Below are 25,020 nucleotides of genomic sequence, written 5' to 3' on the forward strand. Positions count from 1 at the left end.
ATATTGATTGCCTCTAGTTTTGCTCTTCCCCACAAGTGAAAACACTGTCTCTCTATCCACTCTATCAAAACCTGTCATGACCTCTATTAGGTCACCCCAAAGCCCACTCCTTTTCAAGAGAAAAGAGACCCAGCCTATTCATCCTTTCCTGATAGGTTGACTGGTCTACAGTTCCCTGAAAATGTTCGATCTCCCTTCTTAAAATATAGGTATAACATTAGCTATCCACCAGTCCTCAGGCATGATACCTTTTTCTAACAAATTATTAAATGTGCAATAGTGCCTCTGCTAACTCTTCCCTAGATTATTTTAAAATTTGCAGATGCAATCCATCCAGACCATAGGTTTAATCCTCTAAGTTTGATTAGTTTATTTAATATTTTCTGCTTTATTTTAAATGTGGTTATATCATTGGACAGCACCAAATTGGAAGGGATAGTGGTTATACCATTTCTAATTTCATCTTTTAATATCATGTCCACCTGATCCATCTCCCTGGCAAATACTGCAGCAAAATAATTATTTAATATTTCAGCCATTTCACTATCGCTGCCTGAGATTTTTATCATTATTGGCCCTTAGTGGCCCTGTAACCATCCCGACTATCCTTTTTTTAAATTTATGGGCCTGTGGAATGTTTTACTATTTTTTGTATTCCTTGATCATTTGATGCCATAGTTCCTCTTCACCTTCCTAATTGTTATTTTGACTACTCCTAGTCTCTTCATATTCTCCCTTATTATGCTGTTCCCTGCTGTCCATGTATGTAGTGCATGTCACTTTCCTTAATTGTTCCCTTATGTATGTATTCATCTATGGTGTCTCATTAGTGTTTAGCATATTCTTGAAAACGGAATATATTTTTCCTAGGCTCTGTTCAGCAACATTTCCCATTGCTTTTCTACATCATTGCCAATATTGTTGTCCATTTTATTTTCCCAAGTTCTATTCTCAGCCCCTCAATCATCTTTTCTCTGATCTATTATCCTGGTCTTTGTCATGCTTATGTCCTTCTCAATGATTATCTTAAACCGTATTATAATGTGGTCACTATTGCCTAGATGTTCCTCTACATGTACTTTTCTTATCTGCTCTGGTTCATTCCCCATTATTAGATCCAGTAGCGAATCTTCCCTTGTTGCACTTTTAACATATTGTATAAGAAAGGAGTCCTGTGCATTGTAGGAGCTGCTTTCCCTTAGCCCCTTTACCCACCTCTTATGGACATTTAATTTTGGCAGTTGAAATTCCCCCGTGATGATTATTCTGTGTTTTTTACTCATTTCCTTAATTTGTTTTTATATTTCTTCCTTCACCTCCTTTCCACTATTAGGTGGTCTGTAGACTACCTCTATTACAGTGATTGGTCCTTTATTATCTTTCATCTCTATCTACAGGAATCTTATTTCTGTCTGTCAGATGACTATGTCACTTTTTTCTGCTGCTTTTATGGTACAGCTACTCCACCTCCCCTTTTACCCTCATTTTTTTCTAAATATGTTCCACCCTGCAATGTTTAATTCCCAGTTCTGATTTTTCTGTGACCGTGTCTCAGCAATCCCTGCTTTATCTGGTTCCTCACTTTTTATTGTCTCCAGTTCCCCTGTTTTATTAGGACACTGTATCCATTGCTTTACAGACACTTTAACTCACTTTTAATAACAGTTCCTCTCACTTCATTTTTAACCATCTTTTACATTCCTGCTCAATAACTCTATTCCCTGGCAATGTTTAGTCTGCTTTTCTGATTTGTTTATATTTAAGTTTGTTTCATTTAATGTAGATCCTAGGAGGTGAGCATGACATATACAGTTGTCAATTGCCTCAAATTTTAACAACCTCCTGTTCAAAATTTATCGAGTTATTTATCTGAAATTTTGAGCTCACTGGTTAATATTGTACAACTCCTGCGCATCTGCCTTTCTAAAGTAAATATTCTACTCTACAATATGTACATCTTTTGTCATTGCAGGATTTGAATAGATGTCTATTTGTTGAAAACATGCAATGTTTTCCTCCGGAATGTAAAATTATACTGCACTGTAGAGATACAGGATGAGTCAGGAATGAAAAATTACTGTTGAAATATAGTCCTTAATATTGCACATTTATATAACTGCAAGTATTGTGAATAAAGCAAATGGTTTGGCACATTCCCTCAAAAATCATGCAAATGTTAACAACGGAACGTCGAGAGGCTTGCTGCCAAATGCTTGTTTTGCAGCAAATCCCAGAAATAGTAAAAATGCTAGTTTGAGAGGATTTGCCACAAATGATTAATTATTAGTCCGAGTAATGCAATATTTTGCTGAAGAACACTAATATTTATATATTCCATAATCTGAATTAATTTATGTATAAAACTGATCAATTTTCTACAATCACGAATTAAAATGTAGTTTTAATGATTGTATAAATGCTCGCAAAATCATAGTTCCTTTCTTAAACTTTTTCACAAATAAAAGCTATAACAAAATGACTTTCCTGAGAAAAACATTTGCTGACTACAAACCCTTGGATAGTAAGCCAGAAAGCTCAGCAATTTGCCAGGGCCAAATTTTGGAGTGCTACAAGATGGGAAAAATCTAATTTGTAATGACCTATTTTTGCTCCATCAGTCTTGCTGTATTGCATCTTTTGTAACTTACTGTAGATCTGGACCACTGATTATCTCCTTATTTATCCCAAAAGTAATGTTAATTTTTCTTCTGACTTTTCCTCCAGTTGAATAACAGGAATTAAATTGAGTGCTTTGTCAATTTTAAACGGCCAACTTTGCAAGCTAAATGTACAAATATATTCCAATTAAATATATTTTTTTCAAAGGAACACAAATTTTCACCAAGTCAATGTAGCTATCATTGCATTTGTCAGATATAAAAAGCAGAAAGGGAGAAGAGACAACGAAGATAATTTTACCTTCTATCACTGGCTGAAAAAGATAGTTAATCAGATGCTTGTTATACACCCTGCCCTATTTTTTTTACCATTAGTAAGAAGACTTGTAGAAACCAAAAATAAATGATAAAAGGGCACTTAAAAAGGTATGCGCTAATTTGGCACAATTTGTTCTTGACTAATTTATCAACTGAGCAGATGCAGCGAGAGACTGCAGTGGATGTGGTACATTTGGACTTTCAAAACTTCCTATTGCTCCATAGAAACTTGTGAAGGATAAGGCCCCATGAAGGTCAAGTGGTCTCTTGGATAATGGGTAGCTTAAGGATAGAAGGCACAGATTAGGAGTAAATGGATGTTTCTTGGATTAGCAAGGTGTAGCTGGTGGCTTGTCCCTAGGATTTGTGTTGGGACAACTCTTGTTCTACATTTATATAAATTAATAATTCAATTGAGTGTAAGAGGACAGAGACAGGTTTGAGTAGTGGACATATATCTGGAGGGAAATAAATATATCCTGGGTGACGACATTCTGAATGGAGTGGAGGAACAGAAATCCGGGGGTGCTTATACACAGATCTTGAAAAGCAAGGCTGCAGCTGGAAAAAGCTATAAAAGTGCAGGTGGGATTCTGGGTTCTATTTACAGGGGTAAACTGAAGACAAAAGCAAGGAAGTGATGAAATTAGTTACGCCACAGTTGGAGTACTGTGTGCAGAGGGGATTTTGCATCAGTAGAAAATGTGAATTAATTAGGATAATGCGAGGGATGAGAGAATATGCTTATGATGAGAGACTTGAAAATCTGGGGCTCTATTCACTGGAGCAAAGAAGATTAAGCAGCAATCTAATAGTGTTCAGAACTATGAAAGGGTTTGTGAAGGTAAATAGTGAGCAATCGTAATCATTGATCGATGAATCGGTAAAAAGCGGGCTTGAATCGGCAAAGAGGGCATAGAAACATAGAAAATAGGTGCAGGAGTAGGCCATTCGGCCCTTCTAGCCTGCACCGCCATTCAATGAATTCATGGCTGAACATGCAACTTCAGTACCCCATTACTGCTTTCTCACCATACCCCTTGATTCCCTTAGTAGTAAGGACTTCATCTAACTCCTTTTTGAATATATTTAGTGAATTGGCCTCAACAACTTTCTGTGGTAGAGAATTCCACAGGTTCACCACTCTCTGGGTGAAGAAATTCCTCCTCATCTCGGTCCTAAATGGCTTCCCCCTTATCCTTAGACTGTGTCCCCTGGTTCTGGACTTCCCCAACATTGGGAACATTCTTCCTGCATCTAACCTGTCTAACCCCATCAGAATTTTAAACGTTTCTATGAGGTCCCCTCTCATTCTTCTGAACTCCAGTGAATACAAGCCCAGTTGATCCAGTCTTTCTTGATAGGTCAGTCCCGCCATCCCGGGAATCAGTCTGGTGAACCTTCGCTGCACTCCCTCAATAGCAAGAATGCCCTTCCTCAGGTTAGGAGACCAAAACTGTACACAATACTCCAGGTGTGGCCTCACCAAGGCCCTGTACAATTGTAGCAACACCTCCCTGCCCTTGTACTCAAATCCCCTCGCTATGAAGGCCAACATGCCATTTGCTTTCTTAACCGCCTGCTGTACCTGCATGCCAACCTTCAATGACTGATGTACCATGACACCCAGGTCTCTTTGCACCTGCCGGCAACCCTGCGTGTGCGCGTTGGAGCATTCGCGCGTGCGCAGTGTGAAGGAAACATTGGCACTCGGCCATTCTTGTAGTTCTTTGTAGCTGTTTAATTTTTGAAGATTTTTTAAGAAAAGCACATTGCCATCAGCACATCAGCACTGAGAAGGCTGCAGGAAGCCTCAGAAGTTGAGCAGCCATTCCCAACGGCATGGGGCCGTCGGGAATGGCTGCTCAACTTCTGAGGCTTCCTGCAGCCTTCTCACTGTCTCCTTCCCGCCCGCCGTCTGGAACGGCTTCCTCCCCACCCCCCCCCCCCCCCCCCCCCCGCTGCAATCGGTCGCGCCTGCCCGCCATCTGGAACGGCTTCCTTCCCCCCCCCCCCCCCCCCTGCTTCGATCGGTCCCGCCCGCCCGCCGTCTGGAACAGTTTCCTCCCCCCCTGCTGCGGTCGGTCAGTCGGGCCCACACTCCCTCCCTCCCGCCCGCTGTTTGGAATGGCTTCCTCCCCCCCTCCCCCACTGCGGTCGGGCTTGCAGTCGGTCGGGCCCGCACTCCCGCCCACCGTCGGGAACCGCTTCCTCCGTCGGGAACGAACGAACGAACTTGTGAGGCTGGCTGAAGCACTTTCACACAGGTAGGAAGATGGTTTATTTAATCTTTTCTTTGCTTATAAATGTTTATTCAGGTTGGATTTATTTGTATAATATTTGTAGAAGTATAAATAAGGATTTATTGTAGAATTTAATGACTTTCTCCCCCCCCCCCCCACCCCACCTCGTTCTAGACGCCTAATTTGTAACCTGCGCCTGATTTTTTAATGTGTAGAACAGGTTTTTTCAGTTCTACAAAAATCTTCACTTGCTCCATTCTAAGTTAGTTTGGAGTACGTTTTCACTGTGGAAACTTTGAAATCAGGCGTCAGTGGCCGGACATGCCCCCTTTTGAAGAAAAAATTCTGTTCCAAAGTAGAACTGTTCTACCTGACTAGAACTGCAGAAAAAAAAATGTGGAGAATTGCGATTTCCAAGATCGTCCGTTCTCCACCAGTTGCTCCTAAAAAATCAGGTGCAAATCATGTGGAAGCTTGGGCCCTAGGAGTTACATCCTCAAAAAATTCTGGAAGATTTGTCAAGCATGATTTCCCTTTCATAAATCCATACTGAATTGGACCGATCCTGTCACTGCTTTCCAAATGCGCTGCTATTGCACCTTTAATAATTGATTCCAACATTTTCCCCACTACCGATGTCAGGCTAATCGGTCTATAATTAATTCCCTGTTTTCTCTCTCCCTCCTTTTTTAAAAAGCTACCCTCCAATCCATAGGAACTGATCCAGAGTCTATAGAAGGTTGGAAAATGACCACCAATGCATCCCCACTATTTCTAGGGCCACTTCCTTAAATACTCTGGGATGCAGACTATCAGGCCCTGGGGATTTATCGGCCTTCAATCCCATCAATTTCCCTAACACCATTTCCTGACGAAGAAGGATTTCCTTCAGTTCCTCCTTCTTGCTAGACCCTCCGTCCCCTAGTACTTCCAGAATGTTGTTTGTGTCTTCCTTAGTGAAGACAGAACCAAAGTATTTGTTCAGTTGGTCTGCCATTTCTTTGTTTCCCATTATAAATTCACTTAATTCTGAATGCAAGGGACCCACATTTGTCTTCATTAATCTTTTTCTCTTCACATATCTATGGAAGCTTTTGCAGTCAGTTTTTATGTTCCCTGTAAGCTTACTCTCATACTCTATTTTCCCCCTCCTAACACGTTCTCTAATTTCCCTTGTTAGCCATGGTTGAGCCACCTTTTTACACCAGCCAGGGATGTACAATTGTTGTAGTTCATAGAAACACAGAAACATAGAAAATAGGTGCAGGAGCAGGCCATTTGGCACTTCGAGCCTGCACCGCCATTCAATAAGATCATGGCTGATCACTTCCCTCAGTACCCATTTCCTGCTTTCTCTCCATACCCCTTGATCCCCTTAGCCGTAAGGGCCATATTTAACTCCCTCTTGAATATATCCAATGAACTGGCATCAACAACTCTCTGCGGCAGGGAATTCCACACTTTAATAACTCTTGAGTGAAGAAGTTTCTCCTCATCTCAGTCCTAAATGGCCTACCCCTTGTCCTAAGACTATGTCCCGTGGTTCTGGACTTCCCCAACATCGGGAACATTCTTCCTGCATCTAACCTGTCCAGTCCCATCAGAATCTTATACATTTCTATGAGATCCCCTCTCGTCCTTCTAAACTCCAGTGAATAAAGGCCCAGTTGATCCAGTCTCTCCTCATATGACAGTCCAGTCATCCCTGGAATCAGTGTGGTGAACCTTCGCTGCACTCCCTCAATAGCAAGAACGTCGTTCCTCAGATTAGGAGACCAAAAACTGAACACAGTGTTCCAGGTGAGGCCTCACTAAGGCCCCTGTACAACTGCAGTAAGATCTCCCTGCTCCTAAACTCAAATCCCCTAGCTATGAAGGCCAACATCCCATTTGCTTTCTTCACCGCCTGCTGTACCTGCATGCCAGCTTTCAATGACTGATGAACCATGGCACCCAGGTCTCGTTGCACCTCCCCTTTTCCTAATCTGCCGCCATTCAGATAATATTGTGCCTTCGTGTTTTTTGCCCCCAAAATGGATAACCTCACATTTATCCACATTATACTGCATCTGCCATGCATTTGCCCACTTACCTAACCTGTCCAAGTCACCCTGCAGCCTCTTAGCGCCCTCCTCACAGCTCAAACCGCCACCCAGTTTAGTGTCATTTGCAAACTTGGAGACATTACACTCAATTCCTTCATCTAAATCATCCATGTGATCTTTAAATGTCTGCCATTGCCTATCTACATTAACCCTTTAAGTATTATTCGCCAGTCTATCCTAGCCAATTCACGTCTCATACCATCGAAGTTACCTTTCTTTAAGTTCAGGACCCTAGTCTCTGAAAGAACAAAAAATACATGCTCCGAGCTCACACCCTACCTGCTGATACTGTTCAAGATGATGTTCATCAGGAATCTCCACCATTTAGTAGAGTTCCATCTCCTGGAGCTTCAACTGTATCAGGCCAGGGCTGGGTCAGTGAAGGGTGCAAGCATGAACTGGAGGAAGAGGAAATAAAAGACTGTTCTGTGTTACTGACAACTGTACAACTTGAAACCCATTCAACAGGTTTAGCAGCAGTGTGCCAATGCATATCCGCAGTCTCAACAAGAAATTATGGAACGTGTTGACCAATTGAACAAGTACTTTGGTTCGGTATTCACTAAGGAGGATACAAACAACCTTCCGGATATAAAAGGGGTCAGGGGGTCTAGTAAGGAGGGGGAACTGAGGGAAATCTTTATTAGTCGGGAAATTGTGTTGGGGAAAGTGATGACCGATAAATCCCCAGGGCCTGATGGATTGCATCCCAGAGTACTTAAGGAGGTGGCCTTGGAAATAGCGGATGCATTGACAGTCATTTTCCAACATTCCATTGACTCTGGATCAGTTCCTATGGAGTGGAGGGTAGCCAATGTAACCCCACTTTTTAAAAAAGGAGGGAGAGAGAAAACAGGGAATTATAGACCGGTCAGCCTGACCTCAGTAGTGGGTAAAATGATGGAATCAATTATTAAGGATGTCATAGCAGTGCATCTGGAAAATAGTGACATGATAGGTCCAAGTCAGCCTGGATTTGTGAAAGGGAAATCATGCTTGACAAATCTTCTGGAATTTTTTGAGGATGTTTCCAGTAAAGTGGACAAAGGAGAATCAGTTGATGTGGTATATTTTGACTTTCAGAAGGCTTTCGACAAGGTCCCACACAGGAGATTAATGTGCAAAGTTAAAGCACATGGGATTGGGGGTAGTGTGCTGACGTGGATTGAGAACTGGTTGTCAGACAGGAAGCAAAGAGTAGGAGTAAACGGGTACTTTTCAGAATGGCAGGCAGTGACTAGTGGGGTGCCGCAAGGTTCTGTGCTGGGGCCCCAGCTGTTTACATTGTACATTAATGATTTAGACGAGGGGATTAAATGCAGTATCTCCAAATTTGCAGATGACACTAAGTTGGGTGGCAGTGTGAGCTGCGAGGAGGATGCTATTAGGCTGCAGAGTGACTTGGATATGTTAGGTGAGTGGGCAAATGCATGGCAGATGAAGTATAATGTGGATAAATGTGAGGTTATCCACTTTGGTGGTAAAAACAGAGAGACAGACTATTATCTGAATGGTGACAGATTAGGAAAAGGGAAGGTGCAACGAGACCTGGGTGTCATGGTACATCAGTCATTGAAGGTTAACATGCAGGTACAGCAGGCGGTTAAGAAAGCAAATGGCATGTTGGCCTTCATAGCGAGGGGATTTGAATACAGGGGCAGGGAGGTGTTGCTACAGTTGTACAGGGCCTTGGTGAGGCCACACCTGGAGTATTGTGTACAGTTTTGGTCTCCTAACTTGAGGAAGGACATTCTTGCTATTGAGGGAGTGCAGCGAAGATTCACCAGACTGATTCCCGGGATGGCGGGACTGATCTATCAAGAAAGACTGGATCAACTGGGCTTGTATTCACTGGAGTTCAGAAGAATGAGAGGAGACCTCATGGAAACGTTTAAAATTCTGACGGTTTTAGACAGGTTAGATGCAGGAAGAATGTTCCCAATGTTGGTGAAGTCCAGAACCAGGGGTCACAGTCTGAGGATAAGGGGTAAGCCATTTAGGACCGAGATGAGGAGAAACTTCTTCACCCAGAGAGTGGTGAACCTGTGGAATTCTCTACCACAGAAAGTAGTTGAGGCCAATTCACTAAATATATTCAAAAGGGAGTTCGATGAAGTCCTTACTACTCGGGGGATCAAGGGTTATGGCGAGAAAGCAGGAAGGGGGTACTGAAGTTTCATGTTCAGCCATGAACTCATTGAATGGCGGTGCAGGCTAGAAGGGCTGAATGGCCTGCTCGTGCACCTATTTTCTATGTTTCTATGTTCCTGTAATCACCACATTATTGTCCTGTAATGATCATGGAGCATTAGCTATGTCTACAGCTCAAGTTGTGATAAATCCATGTTCCACTGAACTTTCAGTGCAAATACATAGACTTACATTCAGGGATATGCTTTTGAGTTGTCAGTTTAAAAAAACACTATTTCAAGGTCCCAAATATTACACATAGATTGCAAGTTGGATCAGGAAAATTGGCAAATGAACAGTGCAAGTATAATAAATAAAAGCAAAATGCTGGAAATCTCAGCAGGTCAGGCAGCATCTGTGGAGAGAAAAACAGAGTTGACGTTTCGGGTGGACAGAACTGCTGAATGATTGAAAAGAGCACATTCTTAAGAAGCACTGAAAGGGGGAGGATGGGTGGGGGGTGGGTGGAGGTGGGGGAGGGTAAGAAAGAACAAAAAGGAAGGTCTGTGATAGGGTGGAAGGCAGGAGAGATTAGAGAGACAAAAGGGATGTTGGGCCGAATTGAAATAGTAATGGCCGGAGTTAGAAAACGGTTAGTCCAGATAGGATGTGAATGGCGGAATAATGACCAGCTGCTATTGGAGACAAAGAGGGAAAAAACATAAGCTCGAGGGACTGGGGGGAGGCGGGGGGGCAGAAGGGAGCCAAAGATGGTTAGAGGTTATGCTGTTGAACTCCATGTTGAGTCCAGAAGACTGTAAAGTGTCTAAACGAAAGATGAGGTGCTGTTCCTCGAGCTTGCATTGAGCTTCATTGGAACAGTGCAGGAGTCTGAGGACAGAGATATCAGAGTGGGATTGGAGTGGAAGTATAAAGTGTTTTTTCAAGTTAAACCTTTTGGTCCATATATAAATAATTTTTAAATTCAAAGTTTTTTTAAACCAGAATAAGGTTGTACTCTAGTTTTCACACTGATGTTGTTGTTGTCGTAGTAGTAATAGTATATATTCTCAACATGGCATTAACAGGAGGATACATTGACAATCATGCATATTTGTAATGTAATTTGACATTTTCGCAACTGATGAGGCAGAACAGCCAGATGGTATCTTTTTCACCTACTTTTGGGGTTGTTTAGTTTTGGTAGCTTTGTAGATTGGTGTTGAAGAGAACTGCATTAAGGCTTGGATGCTGGATGTAATCGCTTTTGTCCTATCTTCAGGTAGTAATTATGTTTGTGACAAGTGAATGACAGCAAAATTTAACAACTGTATGACACATGCTCAGTGCCATAATCTATTGATCATGTTGCAAGCCTCCATTTGAAATTCAGATGAGATATCTGTTTACAAATCAAAATATTTCTAAATGTGCATCTGCAGAATGCCAGAACCACTATTTGGGTGTCTGATCTATTTACATCTACATCTCTTCTCTCTTCCCCGCCCCCTGCAAATGTCATGTACGAACGTAGATCATTGTCATACTCTTGGAGGAAAAATGTTTAGGGAGAGCAAAATTGAAATCTTGGTTTCAATAGCAGAAAATGCTGAATCTGAGAATTCACACTTTCTTTAGCTGAGGCAATTGAGTTTCATCCATTCTTCAAACAGCTGGTTACAAATACAAATTTCGGAAGAAATGGGGAGGGAAAAGTTGATCTGGATTCTATACAGATTGTCATGGAAGTGTATGTGACTGCTATCCTCAGAATAGATTGAGATGCGTGCTGTCACACAGTCTGGAAAACAAGTTATCAGAAGAAAAATAGAAAAATTAAAGTTAAAAATAAATGTTGCTACCCATTGAAAGCTGGAAAAGCAGAAAGAGAAAGATGATCAAGGAGAAGCAAATTCAGAGATTAACCTGAGCCCATAATCCTTTCCTTGGAATGGGTGCATATTATCAAAATAGAGCAGGATTTAATTTTGAAGGCTGGTAGCTGACTTAAACCTACAATCTTTTGCTTTTACCTGGAATGAAAGTTCTATAAATGTTGTTATGCTTTTTATTACAAAGGAAAAGAATTGATCGGTGAATCGTTTATGACGAAAGAGAAATCCAAGTCTCCCAAATGGTAACGATGTATTACCTATGAATATGATATAATTGGCATCACGGAGACATGGCTCCAGGGTGACCAAGGCTGGGTATTCAACATTCAGAAAGGATAGACAGAAAAGAAAAGGAGGTGGGGTAGCATTGTTGGTTAAAGAGGAAATTAACACAATAGTAAGGAAGGACATTAGCTTGGATGATGTGGAATCTGTATGGGTGGAGCTGCGAAATACCAAAGGGCAGAAAACGTTAGTGGGAGTTGTGTACAGACCACCAAACAGTAATAGTGAGGTTGGGTACAACAGAAAACAATAAATTAGGGATGCGTACAATCAAGGTGCAGCAGTTATCATGGCTGACTTTAATCTATATATAGATTGGGCTAACCAAGACAGTGGAGGAGGATTTCCTGGAGTGCACTATGGTTGAGAAAACCATCCCATGTGTCGAGGAACCAACTAGAGGGCTGGCCATCCTAGACTGGGTGATGAGAAAGGGCTAATTAGCAATCTCGTTGTGCGAGGCCCCTTTGGTAAGACTGACCATAATATGATAGAATTCTTTATTAAGATGGAGAGTGACAGTTAATTTAGAGACTAGGGTCCTGAACTTAAGGAAAGGTAACTTGGATGGTATGAGACGTCAATTGGTTAGGATAGACTGGCGATTGATATTTAAAGGGTTGACGGTGGATAGGCAATGGCAGATATTTAAAGATCACATGGATGAACTTCAACAATTGTACATCCCTGTCTGGAGTAAAAATAAAACGGGGAAGGTGGCTCAACCGTGGCTAACAAGGGAAATTAAGGATAGTGTTAAATCCAAGGAAGAGGCACATAAATTGGCCAGAAAAAGCATCAAACCTGAGGACTGGGAGAAATTTAGAATTCAGCAGAGGAGGACAAAGGTTTAATTCGGAGGAGGAAAAATAGAGTATGAGAGGAAGCTTGCTGGGAACATAAAAACTGACTGCAAAAACTTCGATATATATGTGAAGAGAAAAGATTAGCGAAGACAAACGTAGGTCCCTTGCAGTCAGATTCAGGTGAATTTATAATGGGGAGCAAAGAAATGGCAGACCAGTTGAACAAATAATTTCACGAAGGAAGACACAAATAACTTTCCGGAAATACTAGGGGGACCAAGGGTCGAGTGAGAAGGAGGAACTGAAGGAAATTCTTATTAGACGGGAAATTGTGTTACGGAAATTGATGGGATTGAAGGCCGATAAATCCCCGGGGCCTGATAGCCTGCATCCCAGAGTACTTAAGGAAGTGGCCCTAGAAATAGTGGATGCATTGGTGATCATTTTCCAACAGTCTATATCGACTTTGGATCAGTTCCCATGGACTGGATGATAGTTAATGTAACACCACTTTAAAAAAGGAAGGAGAGAGAAAACAAGGAATCATTGACCGGTTAGCCTGACATCAGTAGTGGGGAAAATGTTGGAATCAGTTATTAAAGATGAAATCGCAGCGCCTTTGGAAAGCGTTGTGTATCTGTAAAGCATGCACTCCCATGTTCCACCACCAAGGAGTGCATCCCCTGAAGTCCCAAGGGATCCCAGCATCCCTTGGGAGCACTGTATATTAGCCGGCCCCCAAGGCCTGTTCCTCACTCTGGAGTGTCTTAATAAAGACTGAGGTCACTGTTACATTAACCTCCCTGTGAGCAGTCTCATCTGTGTTAGGAACACAATAGAAAGCGGTGACGGGATCGGTCCAAGTCAGCATGGATTTATGAAAGGGAAATCATGCTTGACAAATCATCTGGAATTTTTTGAGGATGTCACTAGTAGAGTGGACAAGAGAATCAGTGGATGTGGTGTATTTGGACTTTCAAAAGGCTTTTGACAAGGTCCCACACAAGAGATTGGTGTGCAAAATTAAAGCACATGGTATTGGGGTAATGTATTGATGTGGATAGAGAACTGGTTGGCAGACAGGAAGCAGAGAGTCGGGAAAACGGGTACTTTTCAGAATGGCAGGCAGTGACTAGTGGGGTGCTGCAGGGCTCAGTGCTGGGACGCCAGCTATTTACAATATATATTAGATTTAGATGAAGGAATTGAGTGTAATATCTCCAAATTTGCAGATGACACTAAGCTGCGAGGCGGTGAGAGCTGTGAGGAGGATGCTAAGAGGCTGCAGGGTGACTTGGAAGTTTAGCTGAGTGGGCAATTGCATGGCAGATGCAGTATAATGTGGATAAATGGGAGGTTATCCACTTTGGTGGCAAAAACACAAAGGCAGAATATTATCTGAATGGCGGCAGATTAGGAAAAGGGGAGTTGCAACGAGACCTGGGTGTCATGGTACATCATAGAAACATAGAAAATAGGTGCAGGAGCAAGCCATTCAGCCCTTCTAGCCTGTACCGCCATTCAACGAGTTCATGGCTGAACATGAAACTTCAGTACCCCCTTCCTGCTTTCACGCCATACCCCTTGATCCCCCGAGTAGTAAGGACTTCATCTAACTCCCTTTTGAATATATTTAGTGAATTGGCCTCAACTACTTTCTGTGGTAGAGAATTCCACAGGTTCACCACTCTCTGGGTGAAGAAGTTTCTCCTTATCTCGGTCCTAAATGGCTTACCCCTTATCCTTAGACTGTGACCCCTGGTTCTGGACTTCCCCAACATTGGGAACATTCTTCCTGCATCCAACCTGTCCAAACCCGTCAGAATTTTAAACGTTTCTATGAGGTCCCCTCTCACTCTTCTGAACTCCAGTGAATACAAGCCCAGTTGATCCAGTCTTTCTTGATAGGTCAGTCCCACCATCCCGGGAATCAGTCTGGTGAATCTTCGCTGCACTCCCTCAATAGCAAGAATGTCCTTCCTCAAGTTAGGAGACCAAAACTGTACACAATACTCCAGGTGTGGCCTCACCAAGGCAGTGTACAACTGTAGCAACACCTCCCTGCCCCTGTACTCAAATCCCCTCTCTATGAAGGCCAACATACCATTTGCTTTCTTCACCGCCTGCTGTACCTGCATGCCAACCTTCAATGACTGATGAACCATGACACCCAGGTCTCTTTGCACCTCCCCTTTTCCTAATCTGTCGCCATTCAGATAATAGTCTGCCTTCATGTTTTTGCTCCCAAAATGGATACCTCACATTTATCCACATTATATTGCATCTGCCATGCATTTGCCAACTCACCTAACCTGTCCAAGTCACTCTGCATCCTCTTAGCAGCGTCCTCACACCGCCACCCAGTTTAGTGTCATCTGCAAACTTGGAGATATTACACTCAATTCCTTCATCCAAATCGTTAATGTATATTGTAAAGAGCTGGGGGCCCAGCACAGAGCCCTGCGGCACTCCACTCGTCACTGCCTGCCATTCTGAAAAGGACCCTTTTTTCCCGACTCTCTCCTTCCTGTCTGCCAACCATCTATCCACGTCAGTACATTACCCCCAATACCACGCGCTTTGACTTTGCACACCAATCTCTTGTGCGGGATCTTGTCAATTGAATGGTGGTGCAGTCTCGAAGGGCCGAATGGCCTACCTTCGCACCTATTTTCTTTGTTTCTATTGTCAGACAGCGATTCTGTTTCAAATGGCTGTAATTTTTTTTAAATTTCTATCTTCAGATTGTCAAAATGATACACCATGAAAACAATTAGATTAAATTATATTTTGAAAGGTTAGCATACAAACATGTTCATTTAGAATTAAAAACAGAAAATGCTGGAAATACTCAGCAAGTCGGTCAGCATCTGTGGAGCGAGAAATAGTTAACATTTCAGGATGATGACCGTTCAGCAGAACTTTTAGTTCATTGTCCTGAAACATTAACTCGATTTCTCGCTCCACAGATGCTGCCTGACCTGCTGAGTATTACCAGCAATTTCTGTTTTATTTCCGATTTCCAGCATCCGCAGCATTTTGTTTTCATTTAGAATTCCTCTCTTCCCTGTTTTAATGACATTTAAAATTTGTATATTATTGGTATAAGTGCAGTTTCATCCCAAATGGTTTGCGCAATGAAAACTGTGGCAACGGATTGTTAGATTTTGTGAAGATAATCTAGTTGTGACTTTGACTTGGGGGAAAGAAAACGACTTTCACCTGCAGTGTTAATTAGCTATACATCCTTATGGCACTCAGTCTGTGTCTCACTTCCAGTCAAGGTTCATTTGCACATAATCCATGATTTCAGCTAAGTGTTTGAGTGCATCATTCTAAAATTCAACTTGTAACTTCCAGAAACGATCCTTATTTTCATTTTTATAGGTAGACTTAAAAAAAAATGAAGACTTCAACAGAAACTTTGTGTTTTCAAATGTTGGCATAAGTCTTGGAATTGAAAAATATTAAACATTTACAGAGATGTTTTTCCTGATCAGAAGTGCCAAATAAGAGTGTGATGTTATGTGCCAATCAGTCACTAGCAATTGGTCAGCTTGTCTGCCTCAACAAGTATATTCATTTTCAGATGGACTATGTGCTTCAACCTACATTGATTGGATGAGTTAGTTGACTTGTCAACCATAGTGGAAATTCACAAAGCTGTGGCAACCCTATCCAAAAGATCCTATGGGCTTCAACATGCCTAAATATTAAAATAATCACTAGCCACCAGTCCTTTAGATGCCTGTAAGCTGCTGTGTTAGGCTCACTCCCCATCACCGTATCTATTGAATACACTTAAACACACATGTTGTTTACCATGCCTGTGTTGCAATTGCAATCATTGAAATAAAAATCTGTCCTAATGGATTATGACAATTCTTTGCTTGAGTTAGAATAAGAATCTGTTGTGGTCTGTGTAACTCTGTTTCTACAGATTAGAATTAACCTGCAAGATAAGTACACCTCTAGAATTATGTGCTGGGTGTCCCTTCCTATTGGCTCCCCTTCCTCTCTTGAAAGCAGTGATTCTTGCTGGGTATATTTCAAGTGTTGGGAGCCCGAGGATGGCCATTCTACACATGTCAGACCAATTATCGTGTCGTCAGTCTACTTGACTCCAATGATGTAATTGCTGAGCTTGATCGTATCTTCACCCAAAGACCACATGCACAGTTTGTACCAGGAGTCATTGGAATGTTGATCAAGAGTGGGACTGCTGGCTGATTATGAGTAACTGTTACCTTGCAAGATATGTTTGTAGGAAGGAATGCTGCTTGTGCATATGTTGCAGCTACTTCTGTGGCTGGAGACTGTTCATTGATATTTATAACAAGTAGATGTCTTGGTGAAAACTGATGTGGCAATTTGTGTGCACTGCTAGCATCTGCACACCACTATCTGTGATATAAGGATGATTATTAAAATGAATTACAAAACCCCAAAAGCTCATTGGACCAGTTTTTGGGTATTCTATAGAATATCTGAACTTGTTCTCATTCGTACATTTTGAAACTTTACCCAGACCTCAGACTATCCACAAGGAGTAACGCGGGAAATCCACTAATTATTTTTTTTTAAGATGTATGCATCTACTTTGAGTATTATTGTCATCATGTGAATTGTTGGGTGAGTAACTGAAACCACGACAACTAAATTAGGAATTTAAGGTTTTAATTCCTGGCAGTCTCGTGAAGAGCCTTGGATTCGTGCTGCATCTGTCCCATTCTAGTGTTTTATGCCTTGGAACATTGGGATTTGTGCACCATGAACCTTAAAAAAAAAAATGGACTTTCAGTTGTCAATTAGAAGGATCCTCACATTGAAACCAGCATCCATTTTTACTGGAGCATACCTGCTCCTAAAATGTACCATGAACAATAAACAGTGTCAGGCTGTCTGACTAGCGAGTTCTAATTGGTATGTGCTGCTTGAAGGTCTGTGTATGTAAGAGTGCCTGTGTGTCTTCTGATTTATCACTCTTTACAGGCAAATATCTTGTGAATACTGTTTCCTCTGTGTGTTCATTACAGGTGCGTCACCGCCCGATTACACTGTCCTCGAGGAATCCTTGATAGTAAACCAGCAACAGCGATACTGCCACCACTATGGACCCTAAAGTTACTGAAGGCGGGCTGAATGTTACCCTTACCATCCGACTGCTCATGCATGGGAAGGTAAGTATTCAGTTTGAGTAAAACAATATGAGGTAATTCAACTATCCTTGTATTGCTGGTGGCAGTGTCACCAGTGATGACTAAGTTTGAGTTAATTTGGCTTATTTTGGACATGGCATAGAATTAATGATAATCATCAATAAGAGGAACAAATGTCATAACGGGGAAGTAGTGGTTACACTTATGAGATGGCGACTTTATGTTCTAACTTGCATGCTATCTTGCTGACAAATAATTGCTTAAGTGAAATGTCAAGATGGATTCTCCAGCTGTCATTTACATGAGCAGGAATATACTTGAAATGAATGAGTTTCTTCAAATATTAAAATTTAACCGTGGCAATAGTTCAACTACCAACCAGGTTATGGAGCGTTTGAATTATAGGATGGCTCATCAACACATTAGATGAAATTTGTGTTCGATCGAGCTGTTATTTGCATGATTGTGATGGGTAGCGGGTGGAAAGAGAGGACACCAACAGTTGAGACTGAGCCACAAAAGAAGATTAGATGACCAAAAGGTTTTAAGGAGCGTCTTAAAGGGGAAAAGCAGTAGAGAAGCAGAGCGGTTTAGGGAAGGAATTACAGAGCTTAGGACCTTGGCAGCTGAAGGCACAGTCTCCAATGATGGAGCGATTTAAAATGGGGATGCTCAAGAGGTCAGAATTGGAAGAGCGCAGATATCTTGGAGAGTTGTAGGGTTGGAGGAGATTACAGAGATCGGAAGGGATGAGGCCATGGATGGATTTGAAAATAAGGATGAGAATTTCACATAGGATTGCATAGAATATACAGCACAGAAACAGGCCATTCGGCCGAACCACTCCTTATGCTCCACTCGAGACTCCTCCCATCTTTCCCCATCTAACCCTATCCGCATAACCCTCTATTCCCTTCTCCCTCATATTCTTATCTAACCATCCCTTAAATGCATCCATACTATGCGCTTCAACCACTCCCTGTGATTGCGAGTTCCACATTCTCGCCACTCTCTGCGTAAAGAAGTTTCTTCTGAATTCCCTAATTGTTTTCTTGGTGACTATCCTATTGGCTTTTAGTTATGCTCTTCCCCACAAGTGGAAACACTCTCTCTGTACATACTCTATCAAAACATTTCATAATTTTAAGACCTCTATTGGGTCACCCCTCAGCCTTCTCTTTTCAAGAGAAAAGAGACCCAGCTGTTCATCCTTTCCTGATAGATGTACCCTCGCATTTCTGGTATTATCCTTGTAAATCTTCTCTGCACCCTTTTCAATGCCTGTATATCCTTTTTATAATATGGCGATCAGAATTGCACACAGTACTACAAATATGGTTTAACCAAGGTTAGATACAAGTTTAGCATAACTTCACTACTTTTCAATTCTATCCCTCTCGAAATAAACTCTGACTTTTCTTTTCCTATTTTATGGCCTTGTTAACCTGTGTTACTTTTAGTGATATGTGTATTTGTACTCCTAGATCCCTTTGCTCCTCTGCCCCATTCAGATTCTTCTTTTGTAAGTCATATGTGACCTCGTATTTTTCTTCTCAAAATGTAATGCCTCACATTTATCTCTGTTGAATTTCATTTGTCAATTATATGCCCATTCTGCAAATACATTAATGTTGTTTTGTAATTTGTTGCAGTCCTCCTCAGTATTGGCTATCCTTCCCCCGCCCCCCCCCCCTTCCAATTTGGTGTCATCTGCAAATTTAGAAATTGTTTTTGATTCCAAAGCCTAAATTGTTAATATAAATTGTGAACAAGAGGTTCCAGCACTGATCCTTGTGGAACACCACTACCCACCTTCTGCCATTGTGAATAGCTACCCTTTACCTCTACTCGCTGCTTTCTGTCTCGAAGCCAGCTAGCTATCCATTCTGCTACTTGTCCTCTGACTCCACATTCTCTGAAATTATTCATTGGTCTATTATGTGGTACCTTATAGAAACATAGAAATTTACAGCGCAGAAGGAGGACATTTTGGCCATCGTATCCACGCCAGCCGACAAAGAGCCGCACAATCCTCGGTCAGCAGCCCTAAAGGTTACATGTACACCTATGAACAACGACAGAAAGGCAAAGAGCACCCAGCCCAACCAGTCCGCCTCACACAACTGTGACATCCCTTATACTGAAACATTCTACACTCCACTCCAACTGGAGCCATGTGATCTCCTGGGAGAGGCAAAAACCAGATTAAAAACTCAGGCCAATTTAGGGAGAGAAAAAATCTGGGAAAATTCCTCTCCGACCCATCCAGGCGATCAAAACTAGTCCAGGAGATCACCCTAGCCGTATTCGATTCCCTGCAGTACTTATTATATCTGCGCCGCCCAACAAAAGGTCATCCAGTCTAATCCCAATTACCAGTTCTAGGTCCGTAACCCTGCAGGTTACGGCACTTTAAGTGCCCATCCAACCATCTCTTATTAAAGACCTTTTGAAAATATAGATGAATTACATCTACTGCATTACCCTTTTCTATTTTCTCTGTTACCTCAAAAAAAATTCAATTTGGTTGGTCAAGCAAGACATTCCCTTTTGAAATCCATGCTGACTATTATATTTTTCATTTCCAATTGTTCTTCTATTTTCTCCTTTAGAAATGCAATAATTTTTCCAACCACCGATGTTAAGCTGACTGGCCTATAGTTCTCTGGACATGTTCTATCTCCCTTCTTAAATATAGGTATTACGTTAGCTATCCACCAGTCCTCTGCACCTTTTTCTCTAAAGAATTACTAAATATGTGTAGTAAAGCTTCTGCTATTTCTTCCCTAGATTCTTTTCACATTTGAAGAGAAACAAATTCAATAAAACAAAAATAAAGTATCACTATTTTTAAAACACTCATCCTGATTTTCAAATTCCTCCATGGCCTCGCCCCTCCCTAACTCTAATCTCCTCCAGCTCTGCAACACTCCGATATCTGTGCTCCTCCAATTCTGGCCTTTTGAGCATTCCCGATTTTTTTTTTTTAATTGCTCAACCATTGGCGGCCATGCCTTCAGCTGTCTAGGCTCTGGAATTCCCTCCCAAAACCTCTCCGGCTCTCTACCTCTCTTTCCTCCTTTAAGATGCTCCATGAAATCTACGCATTTGACCAAGCTGTTGGTCATCTGCCCTAATAACTCCTTATGTAGCTTGGTATCAAGTTTTGTTAATGCTCCTGTGACGTGCCTTGGGGCATTTTACTGCATTAAAGAAGCTATATAAATACAAGTTGTTGCAAATCTTTTCTTCATGTGCTAATTTGGTGAGGGTAATGTTGAGAGTGGCACTTTTTTCTCTCATTTAATTCTTAAGCAGGTCGTGTGCAGTTCTGCTTGAAGGCACCAAACATTTTTTTGAGTTTGCAAAAATTAAATGTTCATCCTTACTTGGTCTTCAGTAAAATTTCCAAATGAGAGGAAGAGGCTGCCAGGTTGCATCACTGCTTTCTCCTTCAACCACAGGCTAACCGTACACCTGCTGTGCTGCTTATGGCAATTGGTTATCACTTATCATCTGGATTTAAAAAATGTTGCCCTGTTAGGACCCTACAGCATTACTTACCCCCAACTGAGAGCGCAAGCAAAAAACTTTATCCCAAACTTCTGACAGTGCTCATCTTGAGCTAGCTACATCAACATAAGTGGCCTGGGGTGACTCCCCCAATGCATATCTCTCACTCCCTCTTGCCGTGTGTGTCTCATTGTATCAATGTACGCAACGCTCTCTCTCTACCCCTCTATACGCAGCGTGCGCTTTATTTCTAGTGCACTATCCCCTCCCCCTTTGCTCTTTCTAGCGCACGCTACTTCTCCTTTCCAACCATTCTCTGGCAGACTCCCCCACCACCCCTCTGCGGCAAATGTCCACCCCACCCCTCTCTACCGCGTGTTCGCTCCCCCTCTGCGTGCGCCTCCTTCCCTCTCCCTTCTCCCTTTTTTTCTGTTCAGGAAATACAATGTATCATTTCTGTTTTGGAACTGGTGTATTGTTTCTTGGGACTATGTAAATATTTGCTTAGAGGTATTTGCTTTCATAAACCTGCTGAACCATGACTAGATTTTATGTATGAAATGAATTTGGAGTTTAATTTACCCTGGTAGCAAATTAGGTGGTATATAAAAAATATTTTTTGCCGTATTTAAGGCAGTGGTTAACACATTTATTTAAAGCAGGTTAAGTACTGTCAAAATACGCCACAAGAAATTTTACGTGAATGAGTTAAGCAGTGTGCTATGGAGGAATTTGAAAGCTCAGGATAAGCATTACTAAATTTTTCTCTTTGAAACTTGCAGGAAGTTGGAAGTATCATTGGAAAGGTTTGTATTAATATTTTACTTTGCTGGTGATAACTCAGACTGATCACAAAGCCTCACTCTCACTTTATGCAACTTCATAATGAACCCATAGATATTTCATGTGACATATTTGATATATTTTTCTGTAGCTAATGTCTTATAGTTTCCATAAAAGGAACTTTTCATATCGACCATGTTTTCTTCTGAAGAAACCTTTCAACTTCATTTTCCTTTATGGGTCCAGTACTGCATGTCCATTTAGTTCCATCCCACAGAAGTGGTGATTATTGTTTGTAACTATTGTGTACAATTGCCACAGAGCCCAATGAATTCATGCCATTTGAATGCAAGTCGGCAGTCAATAAGTTACTATTTCCATAGACGAGATGCTGAACAGCATCTGTTTAAGCTCCCTAATCCATAGATGTTTATTCTGTACTTGCTTTTGACTCCATACCAATCTGTAGCCAATGCTATCATGTCCATAGATTATACAATACCATTTTATTAAAAATGAACTACATGTGCAATATATGCATGGGTACAGTACATGCTTTGTATGTCCCCTCTTCTTTCAGAAAGGTGAGACTGTGAAGAAGATGCGTGAGGAGGTAGGTGAATGACTGTTGGGTAATTCCTCACTTTATTCTTTAATTTCTGTTCCTCTGCTGGATGATTTGATCAGATTTTCTGTAGTAACTTGGACATTCTCATAACTGTTTCAGAGCGGTGCACGCATTAATATCTCTGAAGGAAATTGTCCTGAGAGAATTGTAACCATCACAGGCCCAACTGATGCGATATTCAAAGCATTTGCGATGATCGCCTTTAAGTTTGAGGAGGTAAGAGATCGCTTCTCCTTCCATAGGATTTTTAATAGTGCAATTGGGAATAGACCCATTTTGCAAAAGGTGGAAACGTGTTGAAAGGAGAGATGTAGCTTGTGTAGGTTTCTCTTCACTTGGAATTTGTTCTGCTGTAGTTTATTTACAGGTGCATTTTTACAAAGAAACATGTAGTGCTAGTAAGTCATAGAACTCAAAACTGAAACTAGCGCTATTGCATATAATGAAAATAAACTCTTTTCTGAGTCATCTCCATAATAATTGTATGAACTGTGTGGGAATTTAGGCTAATTTCCTGACAGGTAAATGAAACTATACATTTGAATGATTTGTGCCTTACATGAGGTTTAAACTAATATACCTGTCACCCCTTGCTAAAAGTTGCTAGTGTGAAATTTGGGGAGTCAAATAGTAAGAATCTGTTGCACTTAAAATGCAACAAACTTATAAACGTCATATCTTACACAGATTTGTTACAGAAATTAATGGGCAGATTATTTCAGAATAATAGCACAACCTGTAACATCAAAACTGATATGTTTGCAATTTCAGGACATCGATAATTCAATGACCAACAGTACAGCCACCAGTAAACCACCCGTGACCCTGCGACTCGTTGTACCAGCTAGTCAGTGCGGATCACTGATTGGAAAAGGGGGTTCCAAGATCAAAGAAATTCGTGAGGTCAGCTTTTCCTTCCACAGAATAATCCAGTTCTCCACTTGAACATGGTTGATCTTGGTAAAATGTCCTATTTCAAATGTGATGCTCCCTATTAGGATAGAAACATATGGCCCATATTTGAGTGTGTCACAGGCAGTGCAGTACCAAACTCCCAAATGGGTGGTTACAGTTCGTGATCAGAGTTGTCTTATGATCTGGTCTCATCTGCCAGTGTTGGCAGTGAATAGTTAGTTTTCAGCTTGGCTCGCTGATGCTCTGTTTTGGGATAAGGAAGGGACACTGTACATCATTTTTTTGTTGAACTTATGATGGCATAACAACTGGTTGCCGCCAGTGATAACTAACAAAGAGAGCTCATAAAATCATGCTGAACAGAAGGAAGCTATCGTGCCTATGCTGACTCTTTGAAAGAGCTATCCAAATTAATCCCACTTCCCTGCTCTTTCCCCGTAGCTATAAAAAGTTTTCCTTTTCAAGTATATATCAAATTCCCTTTTGAAAGTTACTATTGAATTTACTTTAACCACCCTTTCAGGCAGTGAATTCCAGATCCATCATAACTCGCTGTGTAAAGAAAATTCTCATCTATCCTCTGGTTCTTTTGGCAATTACCTTAAATTTGTGTTTTCTGGTTACTGATCCTCCTGCCAGTGGAAATAAATGATCTTTATTTAATCTAACAAAACCCTTCATAACCTCTAAAACCTTCCTTCAATTTTCTCTGCTCCAAGGAGAACAATCATAGCTTCTCTTGTCTCTTCATATAACTGAAGTCCACTATCCCTGATACCACTACTTGTCTCACTAAATCAGTGACTTTCAATCTTTTTTTTGTGAGGCACTCCTGACAAATATTAACACATTTTCAAGCTCCCGCTGCAGATGTTGACGTGTTCCCAAGAACCCCTATACTAAATTTCAAAAAATTGTGACTGGGACCCAAAGGAAAAATAAAAATTTATATTTTTATTTCTATACAGCAGCAGCAATTGTATGCTAGTAAGTCAATAAATGACTCTTAAATGATGCTGAAGTACCGGATTTACCTTATGTTAATGCATGGTTTAATGTCTGCATACAGGAAGGCAATGTTGCAGCTCACACTACTGTCTAAGCTCCATAGGCAGCGGAAATATTTTCTTACTGTGCTGCAAGAAAGCTTCTCATCGATCAGTTATGACATTGCCTTGTCCACGAACATGAAACCCATAGCCAGAGCTAACTCTTTCTTGGCAAGGAATCCGGGCAAGATTGTTTTTAAATTTTGGTTAAAAGTAATTAAGAGTATGATTGGTTATAATCAAAAAAAAGTTGATTTGCTGACATTAACTGTCCTGGCCAATATTTATTCCTCAATCAACATCACTAAAACTGATTATCTGGTCATTATCATATTGTTGTTTGTGGGACCTTGCTGTGCGCCAACTGGCTGTCACGTTTCCGACATTACAACAGAGACTACACTTCAAAAAGTACTTCATTGGCTGCAAATGTTTTGCGACGTCCAGTGGTCATGAAAAGCATTATATAAGTGCAAATCTTTGCTTTTTTTTTTCATTAACTACTGTATAAATAGTATAGAAACGGTTGATATGCTAGCAATAAATTTCTAACTGGTTAGAATTTTATGTAAT

General features: G+C 41.2%; 1 protein-coding gene across 24 annotated transcripts in view; it reads left to right on the forward strand.

The window, feature by feature from the left end:
* The window catches only part of LOC139260048 (poly(rC)-binding protein 3), a 305,580-nt gene that overhangs the window by 229,495 nt on the left and 51,065 nt on the right, over positions 1-25,020 (forward strand). For all 24 annotated transcript variants that reach the window (XM_070876158.1, XM_070876162.1, XM_070876141.1 and 21 more), the window contains 5 exons: positions 17,437-17,580; positions 21,855-21,878; positions 22,436-22,468; positions 22,583-22,699; positions 23,255-23,386. In XM_070876158.1, the coding sequence (XP_070732259.1) occupies positions 17,512-17,580; positions 21,855-21,878; positions 22,436-22,468; positions 22,583-22,699; positions 23,255-23,386 (375 nt within the window). In that variant the 5' untranslated portion in view covers positions 17,437-17,511. The remainder of the gene's footprint in view (positions 1-17,436; positions 17,581-21,854; positions 21,879-22,435; positions 22,469-22,582; positions 22,700-23,254; positions 23,387-25,020) is intronic.

Source organism: Pristiophorus japonicus, chromosome 3 (assembly GCF_044704955.1).
Source record: "Pristiophorus japonicus isolate sPriJap1 chromosome 3, sPriJap1.hap1, whole genome shotgun sequence".
NCBI lineage: Eukaryota > Metazoa > Chordata > Chondrichthyes > Pristiophoridae > Pristiophorus > Pristiophorus japonicus.